Source organism: Petaurus breviceps, unplaced genomic scaffold, assembly GCF_028583685.1.
Source record: "Petaurus breviceps papuanus isolate PSGF00001 unplaced genomic scaffold, PetGlider_PUasm1.0 90845, whole genome shotgun sequence".
NCBI lineage: Eukaryota > Metazoa > Chordata > Mammalia > Diprotodontia > Petauridae > Petaurus > Petaurus breviceps.
Window position 1 is genome coordinate 1,909,523 of NW_027187359.1, and position 22,991 is coordinate 1,932,513.

At 36.9% G+C, this 22,991-nt stretch overlaps 1 protein-coding gene across 1 annotated transcript in view; it reads right to left on the reverse strand.

The window, feature by feature from the left end:
- NUDCD3 (NudC domain containing 3) overlaps window positions 1-22,991 on the reverse strand; it is a 129,920-nt gene that overhangs the window by 23,987 nt on the left and 82,942 nt on the right. The window contains exons 3-4 of the mRNA XM_069071871.1: window positions 21,883-22,015; window positions 12,837-12,980 (exon numbers count right to left, since the gene is read on the reverse strand). Coding sequence (XP_068927972.1) covers window positions 12,837-12,980; window positions 21,883-22,015 — 277 coding nt within the window. The remainder of the gene's footprint in view (window positions 1-12,836; window positions 12,981-21,882; window positions 22,016-22,991) is intronic.

Below are 22,991 nucleotides of genomic sequence, written 5' to 3' on the forward strand. Positions count from 1 at the left end.
AAATGTCAAAGTTACTTACCTTGTAGCTTTTACTCTGAACCCAAAGTGAAGTATATGCAATAATGAGCAAGGATAAGCCCACTAGGTAAGATAAGTTTAAAAACTGTCAAAAAAAGCAACTAAATTTTACTTTTTAAAACCAGTGTCACACAGAAACCAAGGCTACAGTGTCGTTTCCTGAAGGCTCTTTAAACAGAGAGAATATGCGGCTATCAGCACTCTCACTGGAATGCCTGCCTCCAGCCACCCCCAGTAGTGAGTGGGAGAACCTGTCAGTTTCCCTACTTGATTAAGAAATTAACACTATGAGCAAGCTAACTACTTGGTTTATGTGACTGAATGAAGGCTTCCAGGGAAATGAGAAGCCATCAGCCCTGTTGCCAGAGCTAAGACTACATTTCACTAACCAAGAAAGGAGCTTGCTTGAAACCCAAAGATTCTCATTTAACATTCTGAGGTGTAGGAGGAAGGGAGGCAGGAAATGTCATACAGTTTTAGCTGCCACCCCTGCTTGCTTTGAATGCCTGCTCTTGTGTGTCTACTATAGAATCTATGCCATAAGGAAGAAAAGGGGTGGGCCTATTGTATAAAGAATGTTTGATAAGCAACTGGCTTGCTTGGGTCAGTCTATGGGCTGTGGCTTAGGTCAGAAATTCCAGATCCAGACCAATACCACAAATGTGGCAGTAAGAATGGCTTCTGAATTGTAGTACTTAAAGGGAAAATACTTCATCTAGCTTTATAAGTATAAGTGACTTTGTATAGTAGATGTATTCCTGGAAACCTGAATAGCATTTAAAAATCAAGTCTTATTTTCCCATTGGTTAAATGCTATAATTTTGGAAATTTGTTTCCACAGGAGAAAAAGGTTAGTTCTAAGATATTTTTTTAAAAAAACCTTTAAGAACTCATCAACTTCATAAATCACACTTAAAAAAGTAACTCCCAATAAAACATTTACAATAGCATAATGCATCAAATATTATCCTGAAGGGAAAGGGGAGGGAATAAGTATTTATATAGCACTCACTATGTGCCAGCACTGTGGTAAGCCCTTTACAAATATGAGTAACCTGATCCTCATAACAATCCTGCAAGGTAGATGCTGTTATTATCTCCATTTTACAACTGAGGAAACTGAGGCAAACAGAGGTCACATTTGAACTCAGGTCTTCAGCACTCAATCCCCTGTGCACAAACTGCCTCTAAAAAACATGATACTTATTTTTTTTCTTGAGTTTTATGTTATATCTTCGTGTTTTGTTTTTTCCTGAAAACATAATACTTATGATACCAAAAGTCATGGCAACTGAAAGCTAGCACTAGGAAGGAAGCAGTTCCATTTCACTTAAAATGTGGCCCAGGATAAATTATTTTATGGACAAATGGGCAGTGGGAAAAAGAACATTCATTCTTTGAAACTTCCTAGAGATGTCTACAAGTGATGAAGCTATGACAATAGTTTATGTTTATTTGGGATAAGAGGAATTCAATACTGTGCTTGTGCCCTGACGGTAAAGTTGTCTTTAAAAGGATTTCTATAGCAGCTACAGTGGGATCCTCCACTTTCTCTTCTCTCACATTTTTCTAAACTAATTGTAGCTTGACTTGCAACCTCATCATCATTAACTAAAACCAGTATCTCCAAAAGCTACCGACAATCTTTTAAGTGAAAACTCTAACGGCCTTTTCTCAATCCTCATCCTTTTTTTTTTTTTAAAGCAACTGGGGTTAAGTAACTTGCTCAAGGTTACACAGCCAGGTCTTTCTGGGTGGGTGCTAAGTGTCTGAGCCTGGATTCAATCCCAGGTCATCCCGACTCTGGGGCCGGTGCTCTTAACTCACTGCGCTACCTGGCCGCCCCAATCCTCATCCTTCTTAACTTTTCTGCTGACTTCAATACTGTCAATCACCTACTTCTCCTCTTAGATATTCCTCTATGCTTTCATGACAGTGTTGTCTACTATCTGTCTGACTATTCTGTCCCTGTCTCCTTTGCTGGATTTTCACCTATGCCATACCTTCAAGCATTTTTAAGACAGCCATGTGTAAGAAGGATTAGATTTGTTCTCTTTGGTCCTAGAGAGCAAAACCAGGCATAATAGGTAGAGGTAGAAAGCTCGCAGAGTTTGGAAGTTTACAGACAAAGGCCAGATGGACACTTGGCAGGTGTGTTATAGTGGGAATTCTTGCTTGGGTATAGGTTGTACTAGAAGGCTGCTAGGGTCCCTTCTACTTTTGAAATTCTGTGAATCAGAAATTTGCCCAGAAACTTCACATATCTCATGATTTATGCAAGATATAGTGGAAAGAGCACTGGTTTTGTAGTCAAAGGACCTGGGTTCAAGTCTTCACTATAACTCTTGTCATTTGTGTGACCTTGGACAAGTCATTTAGCCTCCCTCAGCCTCAGTTTCCTCACCTGTTAAATGAAGGGGTTGGACTAGATGGTCTCTGAAGTCCTTTCCAGTTCTGGATCTAGAATCCTAGAGTCCTAGATTAGTGCTTGGTCCCAAATAAGCCAAACATAGGAGGACACAGATGCACAATTAATACATTTAACTCAAACCTAACTAAAAAGTTAAGAGTCCCTATGATGATGCTATTTGGCTGAATTCCCATTTGTACCATTTTCCCTGTAGATTCCCCTGCAATATCATTTCATATGTTTTTACAGAACCAATTAATGACATTAGGTAGGGGATATCATTTCTTTCTAGTCCTTTCCTACCTAAGACTTCTCTTTTAGGAGGCCAGTTCAATGTACACAGCAAACCTGGAAGGGGCTACACATGTGTGACAGCCTGAGGCAGGCACTTCAGTCAATCAATAAATATTTATTAAGCACTCACTACTATGCTGTAGGCATTGTGCTAGGTGCTGGGGCTAGAAAGAAAAAAATGAAACGGTTCCTACTCTCATGGAGCTTCCATTCTATTGAGGGAGACAACACATAATACCTCTAAGAAATCCAAAATAAATGCAAAGTAATTTGGGAAGGCACTAGCAGCTACAAGAATCAGGAAAGGCCTCATGAGTCCAGTGGCACAGGAGCCATTTGATGAAGGAAACTAGAGATTCTAAGAGGAGAAGGTAAAAAGGAATACCTTCCAAATATGGTGAATTATGTGTCTAAAGTCACAGAAATGGGAGATGAGGCAATGAACAGCAAGAAGGCACATCTGGCTGGATCATAAAGTGCATGAAGCATAAAAAAAGCTTGAAGGGTAGGTTGAAACCAAGCTGTAAAGTCTCCCATCTTTCTTTCTATCTACAGTCACTATCCTGCTTCAGGGTTCATCAGACCAGTGATGCCTGCCAGTTTTGGTCCATCTACCTTAAGAATTTTCCTAGTCTAGTCCATCTTCCACTTCACTGTCAAAGTGATCTTTCTAAACTATGCCACAAACCTACACAAAAAGCTATAATGGCTCCCCATTACTTCCAAGATCAAATATAAAATCTTCGGTTTCGTTTTTAAAGTCCTTTTCAACCTGGCCCATTCCTACTTTTCTTACCTGTTATTTCCTTCCATGTACTCTAGATACAAGATAGATACTAGATACAAGGACATTTTTGTTGTTCTCAAACTTCACCCTTCTTCACACTGCCTGTATGCAGTATAAATGGGTGGTAGTCTCAGAGTGAAGGAACTGAGAAACACAGGGAACGGTCCTCTGCAGAAGGTAGGATTTGAGTATGGTCTTGACTAAAGTCAAGAGGCAGAGACAAGGAAGGAGAGCATTTAAGGGACAGTGAAAAGGCTTCCCTTTGAGACTACTTTTCATTTATACTGTGGATCTTGTATGTATATATTTATTTATTTATCTCCATTAAAATGAGCTCTTTTAGGACAGAAACTGGTTTTTGCCTTTATATCCCTCAAGCTTAGCACAGTGCCTAGCACATTTTAAGTACCTAATAAATGCTTGTTGACTATGAATATGGTAGTGATACATCTTATTTATTTTTGTACTTCCTTCAGCACCTAGTTTACCACTGACTTGAATTTACTGAACTCATAAGGAATATATGCATATTAAGTACAGATATATCTAGGCACTCTGGGTAGGTAGTATTCAACATTCTGGTTTTTAAGTTCATGGGTTTGTTCCTTAATCATTTGATTTGTTGCCATACTACATAGTTAGAATAAGGAAGAGAAGCCTTATAAATTCCACATTCTTAACTTAGTTCCCCTGCTCCAGAGAAATAGGAGGCTTCTATCAAAAAGAATGCTGCCTATTCCCAGCATGAAGTAAGTGGCAGGGAAGTTTAGTTAAACAGGAGTCAGGAAGCAGAAACTGGAGAGCTGCCCAGTTTTTGCTAAGCCTGGACTTCATAATGTGGCTTCATTATTCTGTTAGAAGTGAATTCCCAGAATGTTAACCACATATATTCAAATGCAAATACAAAAAAACACACCAAAATCTAATAAAGTGACGGAATCATAAGATCTCCAGTTAACTGGGCCTATTTTGGGAGTGTGTCTACCATTCTGTGGAAAGGTAGTTCCACCTTCATTAACATGAAAAATCAAGGGCTGACTTGTAGCAACAATTGTATTTTACATAGATAAGAAAAATGAAATAAGTAATGAGCTAATAGATTGATTACACTACTAATGGATTCAGAATACCACCTCTTTAAACCTTTACCATTTCCCTCACAGCAAAGCCCAGAAGTCAGTCACTAAGGCCAGATGTTTTGGTTTGTTTTATTTTAGCAATAATCTCAGCAGGGAGAAAGATTTATGAAGCTTATTGCCTTCTCTGTAAAGACATCAATAATGTCAGATAACACAATTTGGAAGGAGCTCACCAGAAGCTACCCCACTCCAGAGGGAAATATATACAGTACTGCATTGCTATTAGTTACAAACTGACTAGCCTTCATTTGTGGTGTGCTGCAATGAAGAATATATCAACAAATGGCATCAGGCTTAGAGATCAGTATCTCAGAAACAAAGAAGTCATTCAAATAGTCTTGCACTCAAAAGGCTTCTATCTAAGGACTTATGGGCTTATTTTTCTCTAAATTGTCTAAAATGACAATTCTATCTATTAACTATAGTAAATATCAGCAAAATATTCTGGAAAAGCACTGGAAGAAGCCTTGAGTCCAAATCATTCTTCTACCAATAGATTCATGACTAGGGATAAATCACTTACATTCTAGGTCCTGTTCCTCATATAAGAGGATCAAACAAGTTCATCACTAGAGCTACTTTCATTTCTAACCATCTAAGATCCTAAAGAATAGGATGGTTCTTCATTGCTTACTCTCCTATATGGGCCAAGAGCCTGCCTGATACTTAGCGACAAGCTTATTCAACACAACTGTTTCCAGTTCTTAAAACACACCTGGTAAATAAACAGTTAGTTACGTGGTCCTGAGCAAGTCACAACCTCGATAAAGCTGTTTTCTCTTTTGTCAAATGGAGAGGATAATGACTACTTTGAGAGGCAGAAACAGGCCTCAGAGTCAGAAAAATTTCAGGTGGGTTCAAGTCCCATTTCTGACTCAGATTGACTATGTGACTCTAAACCTCTCAGTCTCCCAGGTAGCTCTTTAAGCTGATAGACTTAGAGTGATGCTAGTCTGTTAGAAAAGGGAATTCCTTATGCATCAAAATCACTATCAATTTAAAAAAAAGAAAAACCCATAGAACTGTAAAATGACTCAGCGCCAGGATATCTGAAGTATATACATTAAGCTCAATTTGGTGTAAGATTTCCTTAGCTTTTAAAGGCCAATTTACATGTCACAATATTTGGTATTAACATCTCTTTATATTTAATTTTTCATGTTTATTTATTATCCCATGTTGGTTCTTTTGATGTTCTAAGTCAGTTGATTATTATTATATTTTTGTATGTTTTATATCTTCTGACACTTTGTTACCTTCCAGGTTTATATCCATTAAAATCTAATGTTACCATCTAAGGTTTAACCAGGAATCATTTAGTGCTCATTTCTGAATGAAGTTCTTGGGAGAAGAATGAATGACAGAGCTCTAAAGTGAGTAGTCAAAAAATTACTTTATGGACCATAAATTCACCAAAAATGGCAGAGAGAACTAAATAATCTCTGAGGTTCAAAATTCAGTATGTTTCAACAAAAATCTATTAAGTACCTACTATTGGAAAGTCACTCTTAACTAAGAGCTAAGAATCTGCTAAGATAAACAGACATGAATTATAAGCACTTTGAACAGAGGGTTTAATAGAAAAGACATAATAACTATGATAACAGGGGCTCATATTATTATGCTATAAGTAATAATGCAGAAAGTGCAAAGAAAAGATTCAGGGAAAAGCACTACAAGAAATTTGAGGAGGGAGATATAACAGCTGGTGGATGCAAAGACGGAAGAGTGGAAAAGGGTTCACAAAGAAGAAGCACCTGAGTTGGGCCTTGAAGGGGAAAACATTAAAAAGAAGAAATGGTGGCTTAGAGTAAAGTCAATTCCTGGTACAAGGACTACATAAACAAAGATGTAGAGACAGAAGAAGGCAGAATAAGAATAGGAGACAAAGAAGGGAGAATATGTCAAGGGAAGTAGCATGAATCATGGAATTTCAGAGATGGAAGAGACCTTAATGTCAATCTAGTTTAAACCATACCTGAAAAGAAATCCTCTTTATAACATACATGGCAAGTAGTCACTCAACTTTTGTCTGAAGGCCCCAAGAAAAGGAGAAATCCACTACCTCCTGAGGCAACCAATTCTTCCTTTGGACAGCTCTTATTGTTAGGAAGTTTTTCTTAACATAAAGCCTAAATTTGCCTCTTTATAACTTATACTCATTACTTTTGGTCCTGCCTTCTAAGACCAAGTAAAAAATATGTAATCCTTCTTTCACATCACAGCCCTTCAACATAGGTATCATTGTCCCTGCCATTCCATCAAACAGTTTTCTCCAGGTTAAATATACATCAATGTTTCTTCAACTGATCCTAATGGACTTGAAGAACTTCACCATCTAGTTGCTTCCTCTCACCTTTCTATAGCTTATTGGTACCCTTTCCTAAACTGTAGCACACAGAACTGAATACAAGACTTCAAATGCAGTCTAACTAGGGCAGAGTATGAAGGAATTCTAACTTCCTCATTCCTTTAAAGTATGCTTTAATGTAGTCTAAAGTTGTATTAGCTTTTTTGGCTACTTCACTTGATAACCTCATCAGCATACAGAGGGTACATTACTATGTATATGCAGATTATAGGTATTATTATCTATATGCATTTTGTTCTCTGGATGCTCCTGATACTGTCATTTTCTCCACTGGCTTAAACTGGCTCAAGCATTACAGAGGGGGTACTTGTATGGAAATCTATAAGGCAAGCACCAAAATAGGAAATTACTGAATTTTAACTAATTATCTCTAGAAAATAATGAAGACTGTTTAGTCTTTGGTACCCAGAGCTTTTTTTTGTTTATGTCTGAGGTCTTCCACATCTGGAGTCTAGGGCACTCTGGAAAACAATGAGAAAGAGAGAGTAGTGATGGAGAACAGAACTGGGAAGTTGAAGTCTAAAAAAGCTGGATGAAAGAGCTGCATGAAGATGGGAAGGTTTTCTTGAAGATGGGACATCAGAGGACAACAGAAGTCAAGGATTGCTTGCTGTCAGATGTTATAACTATGATGGAGTGTAAAAACACTTCTGAAGGAATTTGTTCATTACTACAAAAGGGAAGTTCATCTCATAAGGTTTAACTTCCAATAAGAAAGAAAAGGCATGCATGCCTATGGCACACACTTCCTTATTCTACAGTTAAGAAATGTAGGTTAAAGGCCAAGAGGGCAAAATATATCTGCTAGTAACACTATAATTTCCTTTTGGAAATGGTTTACATCACTATCCAATCACATCTAATTTCTTTTCTTCTTTCTGATCTTGAGGAATTAACAGGCAAGTGATCAGTGACCAAGGAGTACTTTAATCACTCTAGTCAGGAATGGATCAAGGCAAATAAGAATGATAACTTTGAATTTCACCAGTTTTCCATGGAAAGTTTTCAAATCAAGGCATGGGAAAACAAAGTTACTTGCTGAGGTTACACAAATCAGAAAGAGATATTCTAATATCTCTCCAAGAGATATTCCTCTCCAATATCCAAGAAAAACAAAATTGTATTTAGCTTCCTACCCCAAAAGTAGATGCACATTTGACTTTGGAATAAGCAAAGTGAAATAAAATTGTGCTGGTATTATGAAACCTGTCAATTTAATTAATCCTTCTGGATTTTTATGTCTTTTTTTTTCCCATCATGAACATCACACACTATCTTGTCTAAGCAATGCTTAAAACTGCTCAGGAAAAGAAAATATAACTAATGAAGACACTGTCAATACTTTCCATATATTTCAAGTTGATAACTAAGGAAGGGCCAAAGAGGAATTATTTTACTACTGAAACATGAAGGATATGCAACTTCATATGATAAATGTGGGATGTTATCAAATTGGAATCTGTAGTTCTTAGTTTAGAATTTTCATACTGAGCTAATATGCACATATATAAGAAATATACTCCAGCAAAAATATAACATGGAAAGGAGATAAAAAAAGTTTCATGAACTACATACAATAAACCAATCTGGAGAGGTGGTTATTATACAAGTTCCCAAATATCTTAGAATGAATGAATAAATGAATGAAAAAAGTATTTATTAAGCTCTTACTATGTGCAAAAAAAAAAGCACTTTGCTAAAAGCTGGAGATACAAATAGAAAAATCAAGCAGCTCCTATTTTTAAGGAGTTCACATTCTAATGTAAAAGATACCACATAAGAGATTTATACTATAAGTCATCTGGAAAGATCCAATTCCCTAGTTCCCTAGGATACAAAATAAATGGTAATGCATCTTCTTTAATGTCATTTCCACTGAAAAAAATAATATCTGTCTCTGATGAATTATTTGACAATGCCAAGGATTTTGATGGTGTTGTGAATCTTTTTTTTCCCAAATCTTTAGCGGCTATGCACCCACAGAAGCATTTTCCAGGTCAAAGCTTCACAGAGATTGATTCCTGGGATGATGACACAAAGGCAGGACTGCACAACATACAGGACACTTGTGGCCTGCCAAAGATTTCAGCCTGTGAAAAATGTAGAGGATGTAAAAGAAAGTAAAGATGTAAAAGTACTTTGTCCATCCTCTGCTTAACCTGCCTTTCCACTAGTCACTACTGTGCCCATCATGTAACTTGGCAGGTGGGCTGTCATTGTGCACTGTCTCCTTCTTGTCACATGACCTGTGGCAATCAACCATCACCAGTCTGTCTCTAGTTTGAGAGGAGCAATTTCATGATAAATAAAAATCTTAAGTAATAAGTGTGATTAATATTAATTGAAATTTCCCTTTTAAAAAATATGGCTTATTTACAAAATAATTTAATCATTAATTATATCTTTACTAAGAAAGTAAGCCCCTAAAAACCTATCTGTAGCCCAAAGAAGTTTAGCCTATTTCAATTTTGGCCTCTACTACCAAGTTGTGCAGGTCTGCTCTAAAGACTGGAGGGAAGGAAGGAAGATAAGGAGGGAAGGGAGGCCCACACTGTCATTCTGGCAGCTTTTTGACTTTTCTACCCACTGATAACAGTGGGACAGTTAGTACTAGGCCCCTTCTCCAGTCTTTGCTTCCCTCAATGATGGCTACAGGGCCAGTGGTATGGAGGTCACTGTTACTCCCAAAACTCTTGGGTTCAGGGTTCTGGGCTAGGTCCATTAGGGTTGGCAGAGAATTAATATTTAAGCTGCTGTTGGAGGTGGTGGTTTGACTTGCCTGGCATATGCTGTGTCCTCTTTCTCCCACAGGTGCCTTGCTGCTTGAGCTGGGCTGACTTGCCTGCCTCATAGGGTCATTTAGTTGGCAAATGGTGAGGATGGCTGGACCTTTCTCTAAAGCAGCTGCTTCCTCATTCAATGACTGTGGGGACCAGGCTAGAAGTAAGACTGGTACATGATTTCCAAAGCTCTTGGGTTCAGGTTCCTGGGCCATGTCTGGGCTCTGAGGGGATGTAGTGGTGGCAGTTTGACTTGCCTAGCACATATTGTCTCCTATTTCTACTTCAGGATGTTTTGTTGCTTATTAGAATTATAGAATGTTAGCAGCAGAAGAATGTTTTCTAGTCTAACACCTCATCCCCATTTTATATTGCCCAAGGTAACAAAAGTGGTTCAAAACAGAGCTAATTCAGGTCCCTCTCAGTCCTTGGACCCCCAGCTGTCAGTGATGGCCTCTTCTGCCATTGTGTTATAGTTTGGGTCCCAAGGGCCACTACTATGGCCCTTGAGATAATTCACTTGAACTATTGCTATCTGGTTAGAGTTCAGGAGTTCAGTATGAAGCCTTGCCTCCTTGTAGCCCCACAAACTGCACAGAAGAAAATCCTATAATGTCATTCTTTATCAATGATATCCAGTCTCAGAACAGTACAGCTTTGATGCAAGGCCTTGTATTGGGTTTCCTTGTCCCATTCCCTCTTCCTCAGCCCGATGGGTGTAAGAGTGGCATCAATTATTCAACTGAAAAAGGTGAAATCTATAACTACCAAACTAAGAGTGAATACCCCATTAGTAAGTTGGTGGTGCAATAGCAGCTTTTGGATGACAAGGAAAATTCTCTCTTCTGAAGGCAGATCACAAGGGAGACAGTAAGCTAATGAGCACCACCATACCAATATACCTCTAAGAGGATGATAGGGGGAATGGGTGGAGTCCTTGGAATAAGATGAAATCTGAAAGAAGCTCAGTGCCATAAGGAAAAAAAGGCATTTCTAGCATGCTGCTTTATACATTCAAACCCTGTTCGACTGCAAGATCAAGAGCTGTTACTGCTACACACCATACAAGAGTGAAAAGTATTCTCTGTAGGTATGGGGTGGGACCAAGAGGAATCTCTGTTTTTCAATTTAAGTTTTTCTGCCTCATTGTGAGTCTGACATTCCTATCTAATATCTGGCATTACCATCACTACCCCACTCCCTATCCCATTCCAGTGGTGTCTGTCCCTGCTCTAAGTGGCATCTGCCTTCTTCAACCAAAAAGCTCAGGTGCCAGGAGCTTGTTCTAGATGGATTATTTTGGTCTTAGTTGTCAAATGTTTCTGCTTTAATTCTGCCTTAAGTGGTTTTTTTTCTGAACAAATGAATGATTTTTGCACTAGCCTGTGGTAAATGTACAGCAACATATATCAGCCGAATATTTCTTTTTTTTTTTTTAACATCATTAACTTGTAACCTCTTATGTACCTGGAAATTCCTTTGAACAAAGTCTTTATCAAATTTGAAAAAAAAAATAAGTAGTTCTATAGGCCAAGACTCTTGATTCCCCATACTCTTTATATTAATGGCTTCCATTTAAAGGTTCATGAACTCCCAACAAATTCATGACAATGGTCTAAGAGGCTCATGCTAAAATATCATTTAATAAGCAGGAAAATAACAATCATTAAAAATATTTTCCCTCTATGACAACAAACATGTGCATGTTTAAAACATTACAGGTTTGTTTCTGTAGTTATTCTAGACTATCATAATGATGTGTATAATTTTGATATTCATGCAGTCTCTCAACCTGTCATCAAATTGTTTCCAAACTGCCACAAAGGTTCAACATTCAAGGACGAACTGATTCTTAGCAGATAGCCATATGAATTCACCTAACCTTGTGTGTTCTATACACTGCAACACAGTAGCTTCCTCACTCCCCTCTGTTACCCTGTTATAATTCATCATTAATCACAAGACTAAGATGTTCTAAATATTTGTAGTACAAATGTTAGGCTGTTTGAAAATGATGATTGAGGTGTATATGCATTATAAGTCACAAGCCATCACAAACATTCTGAGAAACAAATCTTGTGTGGCCTCTCACTGCAGTATTAAGGGTTTTTCCCAACTTAAACTTGTGTTCTGCTTATTCCTACACTATTCTTCTATCTTGCAGATTTTCAAATGAACCCATTGGCAACAGTGGGTAAGGACCAGAGTGCAGGCACTACATCTCTCCCTTCATCATAGCCCCTTAGAAGCACCAAAATATTACAAACCCTGAGAACTAGCTCTGAAAACAGTAGCACAAAAAACCCCTGAAAATTGAGACTGTACCTCCCCCACACACACATCCTCAGATGAGAAAGGCCCAATTTTAACAAAGTAAAAGAAATCAGCTGGAAAAAATGAGCAAACAACAAAAAAAGATAGCCATAAAAAGTTACTATGGTGACAAAGATCAAGACACAAGCTTAGAAGACAATGATGTGAAAACAGCTACAAGCAATATCTCAAAGAAAAATGAAAATTGGATACCCGCCCAATAAAAATCACTGGGAAGACCTAAGGAGCAGAAAAAAAAAATGATTAAAAAAAATCAAATAAGAGTAGTAAAGGGAAAATTGGGAAAAGAAATGAGAGTGATAAAAGAAACTTATGAAAAAAAGAATTAAGAGATTGGTAAAAGCAACGCCCCCCCAATTATTTTTTACTGAAATTTTATGTGCACTCTATGTTCCAACTGGAATTGTAAATTTTACTACTTAAGTAGAGTAAGACTTTTTTATTTCAAAAGGTTATAAACTGAAATGAAACCCAACTCTGCCCCTTCTCTTCCTCCTATTCAATTATGGGCCCAGTTCATCATCCACCTTCATTGTCTGCAGAAACTAAATGTACTGGTGAATTGACCAAAGTCCCCAAAGATAAATTTACTCAAATAAAGATTTACTAAAACAACAACAACAACTTCATGAATATCAAAGAGGTATTAGCAATACCTCTATAAGCAAAATAACAAAATATCAAAAGACTGAATTATCCTTACCAATACACATTTCCCTGGTTCAAGGCTCCATAAAGAACTTTCAGTGTTGATTTTATGGGTGAATTTTCCTTCCATGAGAACACGTTCCCCACTCCCTTCTAGTATTGCCACACGGATAGAACTACTGCTGAGATCCACAGACACCTGAAAACATAAGAAAAGGAAATAACAGAGTCATATCATGGAAGTAAGGGAAGAGGGTCTTGTGAGATAAGGACTAAATCCATAAGATGGGGAGTAGAACACTTATTTGCAAGAGATAGAGAACAGAATGTAAATCCAGATATTACATTAGGGATGATTAGTATAAATTTATCAAGACTACATCTAGCAAAAATTTACACTCAAAAGTTAAAAATAGTTATCATTTGTTGCACATAAATACTATATATAGTATTTCAAATGTATAGAACTAGTGAAGTATGGTGCTCCTTCATTTTTACAGAAACTAAAACTTCAAAATTAAGTTATCTCCAGACACTTGCTGACAAAGCATGATATTATAGCCCAACTCCATTAAATATGATAGACAGTCAGACAAAAGGAGGAGGGGAACTAAGACCTGGTAGTTGTTTATTCTACAATAAATAACTTTCCAAGATAAAGAAAAATAGCTTTCCTTGGAATGGTGAGATCTATAAAGTATTCCTACAAAATAAAATGTGAAGTGGAAAGTAAAAAGCAGAGCTTTGGCAGATACAGAATGTTGGGATGCTTCAATACTCAGTATGCCATGAGCTGGTCATATTCAACCCATTTGCCACCAAATTTTTCTAACATAAATTCTTGAGGGAAAATTATATACAGTAAGGGGCAGCTAGGTGGAGCAGTAAGTAAGAGTGCTGGCCCTGGAGTCAGGGGGACCCGGAATCAGTTCCAGCCTCAGATAACTTAACACCCACACAAAATAACTGGCCATGTAACCTTGGGCAAGTTACTTAACCCCAACTGCTATTAAAAAAAAAAAAAGAAAATTATATATAGTAATACACCTTTAATTTTGTAGTGAAATTGAATGGATAAATAGAATTCACTCTATTCTGTCTCACAACCAACTTTGCTGAAACATATCTATTTGACAAAGCAATGGAAAAATCAGACAATTTTCCTTAATATTTTATTTTAATGAAATAATGCATTTTGATGTACAAAAGCTAGGTTTAGTTCAGGACACAAATATGAAACCAAATCTTTTACTGAAAGAGAAAAAAAACCAGCCAAGTGATAACAGTTGAACTCCATTATAGATGTGTACATAGGTTTGTATATCCTTCAAGTTAAACTATATCACATAGAACATTAACAATTATGTGCTATAAAAGCCTGATATAAATGAACAAGTATTAATTTATTCTGCCTTTCCCCATTACTAGGTAGCAAACATTTTAACAAAATTATATTGAGTTCTGTAACATAAGAATACAGGATTTAGAGATGGAAAGGACCTTAGAATTATCTAATCCAATGTCCTCAATTTACAAATGAGAAAACTGAGATCCAAAGAGGATTAGTGACTTGACTGTCAAGGGAACTACTATCCTTCCAATCACTCAGGTTTACAACCTCAGTGTCATCCTTGGATCCCCACTTTCACTTATCCCACACATTCAAACAGTTGCCAAATCTTGTCCCTTCTTTTTCAGTCAACAAATTATTTATTAAATTCTTACTTTGTGCCAGGAACTGTATTAAGTATTTGAGATAAATTAAGTATTTGAGTCCTTGCCCTCAAAGACCTCACATTCTAATCAGGGAGATAATATACAAACAACTAAGTACAAATAAGACATATGTAGTGCCAATGGGAAGTAATCTTAGAAGGAAGGCAATAGTTGTGAATGTAGGGCTCTAATTTATGTGAGAGTTGTAGTTATTGTTTGTCCTCCATCCTCTAGAAGAGGACCATTACACTGGGAAGGTGATGATGTGATTTGCAAGTGAATTGGATTTAAGTGAATGAGGGCTGTACAAAGTCACCAACCTCACTTTCTCCTCTGAAGGCATCTGGGTCCAGTGGCAAGATACAGATCAGGATGACTGGAGATGGCCCCAGATACAGAGCGAGACCTTGTTTTTTAAGCTAAGGTCTTTCGAAGGTCTCAGTTTGAGGCAATGCCCATTCAATGATTAAGGATAGGTAAGAAATGAGGCAAAGAATGGCTCCTTCTACCCAGTCAAAAAAAAAAAAAAGCAATCTGGGAGAGGAAGACCAGACAATGGTCACATAGGATTCAGACTGGGAGGAGAGGAAAAGAGAAGAGGGGAAGAAGGAAAGAAAGAGCTGTTTTATCCAATTGGAATTGGCCAGTTGGATCCCTAGTGGGACAGTTTGTACTACTCACACATTGTTGTTTGTCCATCAGGAAGGTGATGCCATGACTAGCAAGTGAATTGGATTTAAGTGAGGGAGGGCTGTGCAAAGTCACCAGCCTCACTTTCTCCTCTGGAGCCATCTGCATCCAGTGGCAAAATACAGATCAGGACAATAAGGAGAGAGAAGGGGAGAGGAAAGAAGCCTTCTTGTAAAAGATAGTATTTGAATCAAGTCTTAAAAGAAGCTAGGTAAGTCAGGAGGAAGAAACAGGGAAAGAAAGTATTTCAGGCGGAGGGAACATCTAGTGAAAAGGCATCGAATTATGAGATATAGTGTCATGTTCAAGGAACAACAAGAAGGCCCCTATGGCTAAAGTATGTGGATGGGAGCAAATGTAAGACTGGAAAAGTCTACCAATAGGAGTTAGCCAAAATTGCCAAAATGGTATAGTGGTATTGATAGACAGAAGTAACTTCTCAAAGAGCAAGGGACCAAACAATTCAGTTTTACAAAAGATACATTTTAATGAAATCTGTTAATTTTCATAATGAGTACAAATGAGGAAAAGATAAGAATCTGCCTTAGTGTACTTATATGTGACCTCCATTGTAGATGTCTCTCTAATGGAAACTTCATTGCTGACATTTACCATAAGATGTCTAATTTTTCTTCTGAACAATTTCTAAGATATGAACAAATATCTTGCTAGTGTGTGTGCACCCGTGCACATGAGTGCTTCCTTAGCACAAATGGCAGCTGCACTAATAGCAGATTCAGTGGCAAGATCTCAATACTGTCATTTCATTCACAAGGTTCACTATCCCATCCTTTAATATGATGGGTCAATGACCTTATAAGACAGCTAAGCGACAGCAAAGTTTTAGAGAGAACCATACCCTATGACATATATCAACCTATGACATACTGTCTTGGTGATTCCAAATTATGTTGCCAAGAAGTCTTACTGGAGAGCAGAGAACACCTAATCAGGCAAAGGAGGCTATCGTCTGCTAGTGTTCAGAAAAGTGAGGATATTCAAGATGAAGTTAGCTCACCAGCTGACCCTGACACACCACACTGTCACATGAAAGGCATTGGCAAAGTTTTAAGCAAGTGTTATAATAAGGCCAAACATTTTCTACCCAGGAGATACTCAAACGCTTGTCAACTGTCAGACCGTCTGTCCTAGTTGGCTCCAAAAGTGGCATTAACAACCTTGTAGATATACTAAAAGTTCATAATATACAGTCCAAGGCAATAATGAGGAAACAAAACAGAAACTTGATAAATATAAGAAAGTGGACATTATTACTTTCCCAACTGGAAATTCATCAAAATAAAAACCTAAGAGGAGACTGGAAGTATCCAAAATTTCAACTGTGAAATTTTTAAATATTCATTTTGAAAGGGGATTATTTCTTTTTTTTTTTTAAGCAATTGGGGTTAAATAACTTGCTCAAGGTTACATGGCCAGCTGTTTCTGGGTGGATGCTAAGTGTCTGAGCCCGGATTCGATCCCCCAGGTCATCCCAACACTGAGGCTGGTGCTCTTACTTGTTGTGCTACCTGGCCACCAAAAGGGGACTATTTCTTAAGGTTTATCAGTGCAACTATCAAAAGTTCTTAATCTGAAATATGAACACTTTTTTTTTCAGTCTCCCAGATTCTTTTATTCATCCTCATGACACAATGAGATGCAAATATATTCTCTTCCCTAACTGTTCTAGAGAAAGGGAAATAAATCAGTAAGAAGAAAGATGAAGAAAAGTGGTAAGTCAGGGGCAGAATTGGACTCAAGTGTTTTAAAATTTTATTCTAAGGATCCAGTCCAGAAAAAGCTTGTCATGCCTCCCCATCATTCTCCCAGAACACTCTCCCTATAACCTAGAACAGGACAAAATTTTTATCAAGTTGCTACAATTATTTCTCAGAAGTGTCTCTCACATGATTTATTTGAAATTAACTGTGACTGACAAGTAACTGTTAACTTCAGAAAAGAACTGAGAATAAGTCAATCCAGATAGAAGGCAATAACTCAAGAAGAAAAAAATAATACAAGCTGGAAAAACCCAAAACATAAGAAAAACTTACTTAAGACTTCTGAGGGGGGGGGGAGGGGGGAGTGACTAGGTGGTACAGTGAATAGAGCACCTGCCCTGGAGTCAGAAGGACCTGAGTTCAAATTTGGCCTCAGACACTTAACACTTACTAGATGTGTGACCTTGGGCAAGTTAACCCCCATTGCCCTCCAAAAAGCAAAAAAAAAAAAAAATGTTTTAATTAAAAAAAAATTGAGACAGGGACTCAAAGAATGATGTCTATAGTAGCAAAAACAAAACAAAAACTAGCTGAATGACTATGGGCAATTCACTTCAACTCAAGTGAACATTATTAAGTGCCTACTAAATGCGTAAGACACCACCTATCTAATGCCTCTATATCCTCTTTTTAATGAGCTCATTTGAGTATATTCTTTGGAAAAGCAAAAAATATATTATCAGGTTATATAAATTCATTTGTAAACTATAAACTAATAACATCAGCTATTACTAGCATAACAGAAGAATACAAAGTAGAGAAGAGAAAAAAAATCAAACTGCTCAAAAGATGGGACATAAAACTTTTCACCTTTAAGGCACCAATATCAATGAAATAGTTTTCCACTCAATAAACATTTATTAAACATCAACCAAATGCAAAGTTCTAAGGAAACAAAGAAAATACTAGCTGCCTTCCAGTAGCTTGTATTCTATTGAAATATTAGATAAATTAATTGCTTATGTGAAAGATCTCATGATAGGAGCCATAAATACAGGGCTATTCTTAGAGGAAAAGCCAAGCTGTACTTCCTTAGGAAAGGTAGTGATGTATATGAATGTAGGATTTCAAAATCGAGTCAAAGCCAACAAAGTAGCAATAGAGATGATTCCTGGGGTTGGTAGGGGTGGGGGGAGGAAACAACGTATGGGAAAGACACTGCCCTATAAGCCAAAATTGTGTGAACAATGTTTCAAATAAGAATATATACCGGAAAAAAATATTTTCAACAATAAACTTATGAACAAGAGGAAAAAGAAGGTATAAGTTGATCTCAATCTTAAAACTTGCTTATGATACCTAAAAAGGATACTCACTCAAATCAATGAAAAAGACTCTGAGCTCTTAACTAGTATTTAAGGACAGTTGTTAAGCAAAACCATGTGCTTGATACTTGATCCATATCATGTTCATCTTAAATAATCTACTAGGTTTCAACAAGTTCTCAAAATTAGTGTTTCCCCCCTTTCTGAAGTGACCACAAAACCCAGTGTTTCTTGGCATGCCTTGGCCTACAACAAAACACCAAAATCAATCTCTACATGGCTTATCTCTTCAAGTGCTGAGCTTCTCTATCATTCCTGATATATTAAGACACTTGGATAAAGAATCTTCTTCCCTGGGAAGCCCAACATCTCAACTTTAAACTGCTCAGTCTATTTTAATAATATTTTCTTTAACTTATCCCTTCTTCTCTAATTACGCCACCATCATCATCACTTCATTACCAGTCACCTAGACTATTTTAACTATCTTACTTTCTAAAAAGACTTACTTTTTCCCTTCTCATCTGTTCTTCACACACCTGCCACATTAATTCAAGATTCGGACATGTCAGTCCTTTCCTCAAAACCCTTCAAAGGCCGCCAAAATTTAAACTCAATCTGAAGTTTAAGACCCTCCACAATCTGGCAAATTCTTCCATCTTTAGCATCATTTCATATTCTTTTTTCGTACATACTCCAGCCAAACTGTACAACCTACAATATTACCCATACCAGTATAGGCTTTCCCATCTCCATATCTTTGCTCATGATGGTCACTATGCTTGCAATGTTCCTCCTCCATGTTCTACCTCTGTCACCTGAAATCTTACCCATCCTTTAAAGCCCAATTCAAATGCTGCAACCTCCTTCAAAAAGCCTTCTCTGATGCCCTTACTTGGTATCAGTATGGCTTCTCCCTGGCCCTTATATACAACTTTGTATCTCTCTTATGCACTTAAGTATTTTTTATTAAAATTATTTTGCATGTTATTCTTGTTTTATGGATTATATGTATCTCATGGGGTATACATAGTCACAAAGTATGTGCCACTCTAAAGGAGGAGATCCAGCACAGAGTCTAGGTTAAAAAGGATTCCCAGTGAATGCTGAGATCCTCCAGATGCTCCTGTTTACAGATGATATTTTGTTTGGATCAAACCCCAAGACAAGCTCCTGGAGAGATCTGTAATCATGCCAAGGAGTTTAGCATGTCCATCCTCATGGGAAAGATCAAAAGGATTAAGAATGCCTCTTATCCAGATTTCAACATACATTAAAACAATCAATAAAGTTTGTCCAATAACATGTCTGAGACAGACAGCAAAGATAGACAAGGAGCTGGACCCAGAGTTAAAAAGCAGAAGAGTAAGTCAGACAGCTTTCAGGAAATCATACTTTTACTGATCCCCAAGCTTCCCATAGCAACAAAGGTCATCTTCTCAGTACAAACTTTTTACTGGAGGAACTGTTTGGCAGGAAGACCTGCTACCAAATAACTAAATTTCCCACAGAGACCAATGGAAAGGAGCCTGGTTGGGCTCGAGCAGTCTGCAATATAAAGCTGTTGTTAGGAAAAAGTGAGAAAAGTCTTTATCATAATAGGTAGACTCCATGTGGTGAACTTTTAGCAGAAAGAATGTGAAGAATAGGTTGTAGATCTGCATCATGGTACAAGAATTCCCAAATAGCAAATCCATTTGTACATATTCATGCTATACTCCCCTTAACAGTAAAATTGATATTTACATCGTTTTAAAGGCTGCAAAGCATTTTACACTCATTATCTTATTTGGTCCTCACAATAGCACTATAAAACAGGTATTGTTATTTCCATCTTATAGATGAGGAAACTGAGGCTCAAAAATGTTGTTACTTGTTTATCATCACAGAGCTAGTAAGTATCAAAGCCAGGATCTGAACTCAGGTTTTCCTGACTATAAGTCCAAATCCAATGGTGTTTCTACTCTACCACATTAAGTCTATATTATGTCATGGTGTAGGTGGGTTAGAGGGGGATGGATAGGTTAAGGGTAATGTTTTTCTACACTTAATACAGTGAAGAAAAAACTATGTTAAAAGACTTAAGAACTCTGACTATTCTAACAACCAATCATAAGTTCAGAAGACTAGAGGTAAAATATGCTCTTGATTCTTGGAAGAAAAGTTGTGGACTAGAAGAGGTATAGAATGGGACACACATTTTCAGGCATGTCCATATGTATTGATTAGTTTTGTTTGACAAAAGCAAATACTACAACTCTGAGGGTTCTAATAGGGATAGGAAGTAACAGTGACATTAAAAAGAAAACAGCACCTAATAAAATGTTTTTAAAGAAAAAACTTTGTATTATGTTGAATAAAAAAGAACAGAAAAAAAAACAAAAAAGAATCTTAATGTTTGTTGAACTGACTCTGATCTCTTTAATGACACTAGCCAAAGAACAAGAAAATGATAAAAGTTTGTATGTAGTCTATGGGGGGAGGGAGGAGGAAATGGGTACAATCAAAATTTCAAACGAAATACTACAACTCTGGATGGAATCTGGAAGACAGACATCAGGTCAGAATGCTATGACTAGTTCTAATCAAGTCAATGAGGCTATTTAAGCAGCAACAGCTAGAAATAGCAATGATAATGTATTTAACTGCAAGTTATCTATATCACACAGAGTAAGACCGAAGAACAATGATTTATTCAGACATTATCTACTAGACTGAGTAGATCCTTGGAAAAATCATTGGCCGATACAATTTCAAGGAACTGGCAACTGACAAGATGTGTGGATAATGGAGGAGTCAAAGATTATTTCAAGATTAAAGGCATGCAAGACCAAAGAAAGGTGATATCACTAGAAAGATATAGGCAAACTGGGACAGGAGTAGGATTGAGAGGACAGGGAAGAGAATGAGTTTGCTTTATATATTTTCAGTTTAAGGTGCCAGTAAGATATGGAATGCATGTGAAAATGTGAGTGAAATCAGGAAAGATGTGAGGAATAGAGATATATACCTACAAATTACAGAATGAACCAAGTTTTTCTCTGAAGGGATAAAAATTTATGTAAATGCTAAGTATAGCTTACTTAATACATTTATAATATACATGTAATATGTTGACAATATATGAAAAAAGGGATAAACATATTAAATTAAATTTGGAGAAAACATTTAAATATTTTGTCTTCTACAGAAGACAAAATGATTTCAAGGAAGTATTAACAATCGGCAATAATGTTATTCAAAAGGGGCAAAGTTCTATAAGTAATAGCAAGGAAACACAGTGAAAGAGATAAAATATATTCTTGGGTAGGAAAAAAAAATTAAGTGGAAAAATAAAGTAATGGATCATTAAAGTTCCACAGTCTACTTACTTCTAAAACAATTTCACCCTAGGATGTTTACCAGTAACAGACTCTTTTCTTAGCAGACCATCAAAGGATCACGTCTTCACTAAGTGAATACAAAAGATGTATTGTGTCTCATATCATGCTCAGCCTAACTTCTGCAAAATTTAAAGTGCTGCCTTTGATAAAGGTAAGGTTATATATCACCCTTGAAGTAACAAGTTGTCTCTTGTATAGAATTATGGTAAATGAGGGGATGGCAAATACAAGATCCATCTGTTACTAGAACCTCTAACACTTATTACCTGCTTCCCTTTCAGGACATGCTTGGGCACTGGCACCTTAACCTCCAGGTCACTGTAGTCTTGAGACCAAGTGTAGTTCTCACGTACTGCACCATTGTAACTGTCGGGGTTTTTCTGGAACTGCTCCTGTCTCCTGGGGAAGAACAAAAAATTTGAAATGCCAACTTATCCATACAGACAGGAAAGGAAAATAAGGATCAAGTTTGACTGTCTACCATTTTTAGAGTCAGAAAAAAAGATACAAAAGGTATTTTAAAACTCAGAAGGGAATGATCAAGTTAGATTTAATTTATGATTAGAAATTTACTCTTTGTGGCTAGTTTCTTTTCTGATAATCCATCACTTGTCTCCAAAAACAACACAGAGACAGAGGGAAATGTCTGAGGGAATTAATATGAATATAACACCTTCTTGTTTTACAATATAAGCAGCAACTATAGTCAAAAGTACTGCTTAATCCTTTTCAATTCCCACGAAGACTTAAGAATAGAGTCTGCTTAATTAAACAAAATGGCCCTACCAATAAAATGTTTACTATTTATTTTCTTACAAAATTCTCAGCTCAATAAGAGAAGGAAAGTCAGTGCCTGTGTTAGAAAACTTTGTCGCTACTGCCAAATTTTAAATCTCTACCAAACCTCAAAGAACTTCTATTTCTTCTTAGCAATTATATCAGTGACAGTCTGGTATCAAAGAGCTCATTATGATGATGATGATACGGAAAATATGCTTACAAAGAAAGCTTAAAATTAACTCAATTTGAGGTGAGAGAGGAATAATGCAGAGAAGACACTTTTTAAACTGCACAGGAAATCTGAAACTAAAACCAAGTATCAGTATAAAAGCCCAGCAAGGAACCAGACAATATTTAAATACTGGTTGTAAAGTTATTTAAAAATTAGTATAATGCTATCCTAAATACTATAAAGAAATAAACATAATACCAGCATCATGGGTTTATGGTCTAAATTAGACACAATGGCAAGATGATTATGGAGAAGAAAACATTAGTGAATACCCAAGATTACAACATAGCAAAGATAACTCTCCAGACTCAGTGGCCCTGACACTCTCACTGGACTTCCTGGGTACACAAGCAAGGCAATATG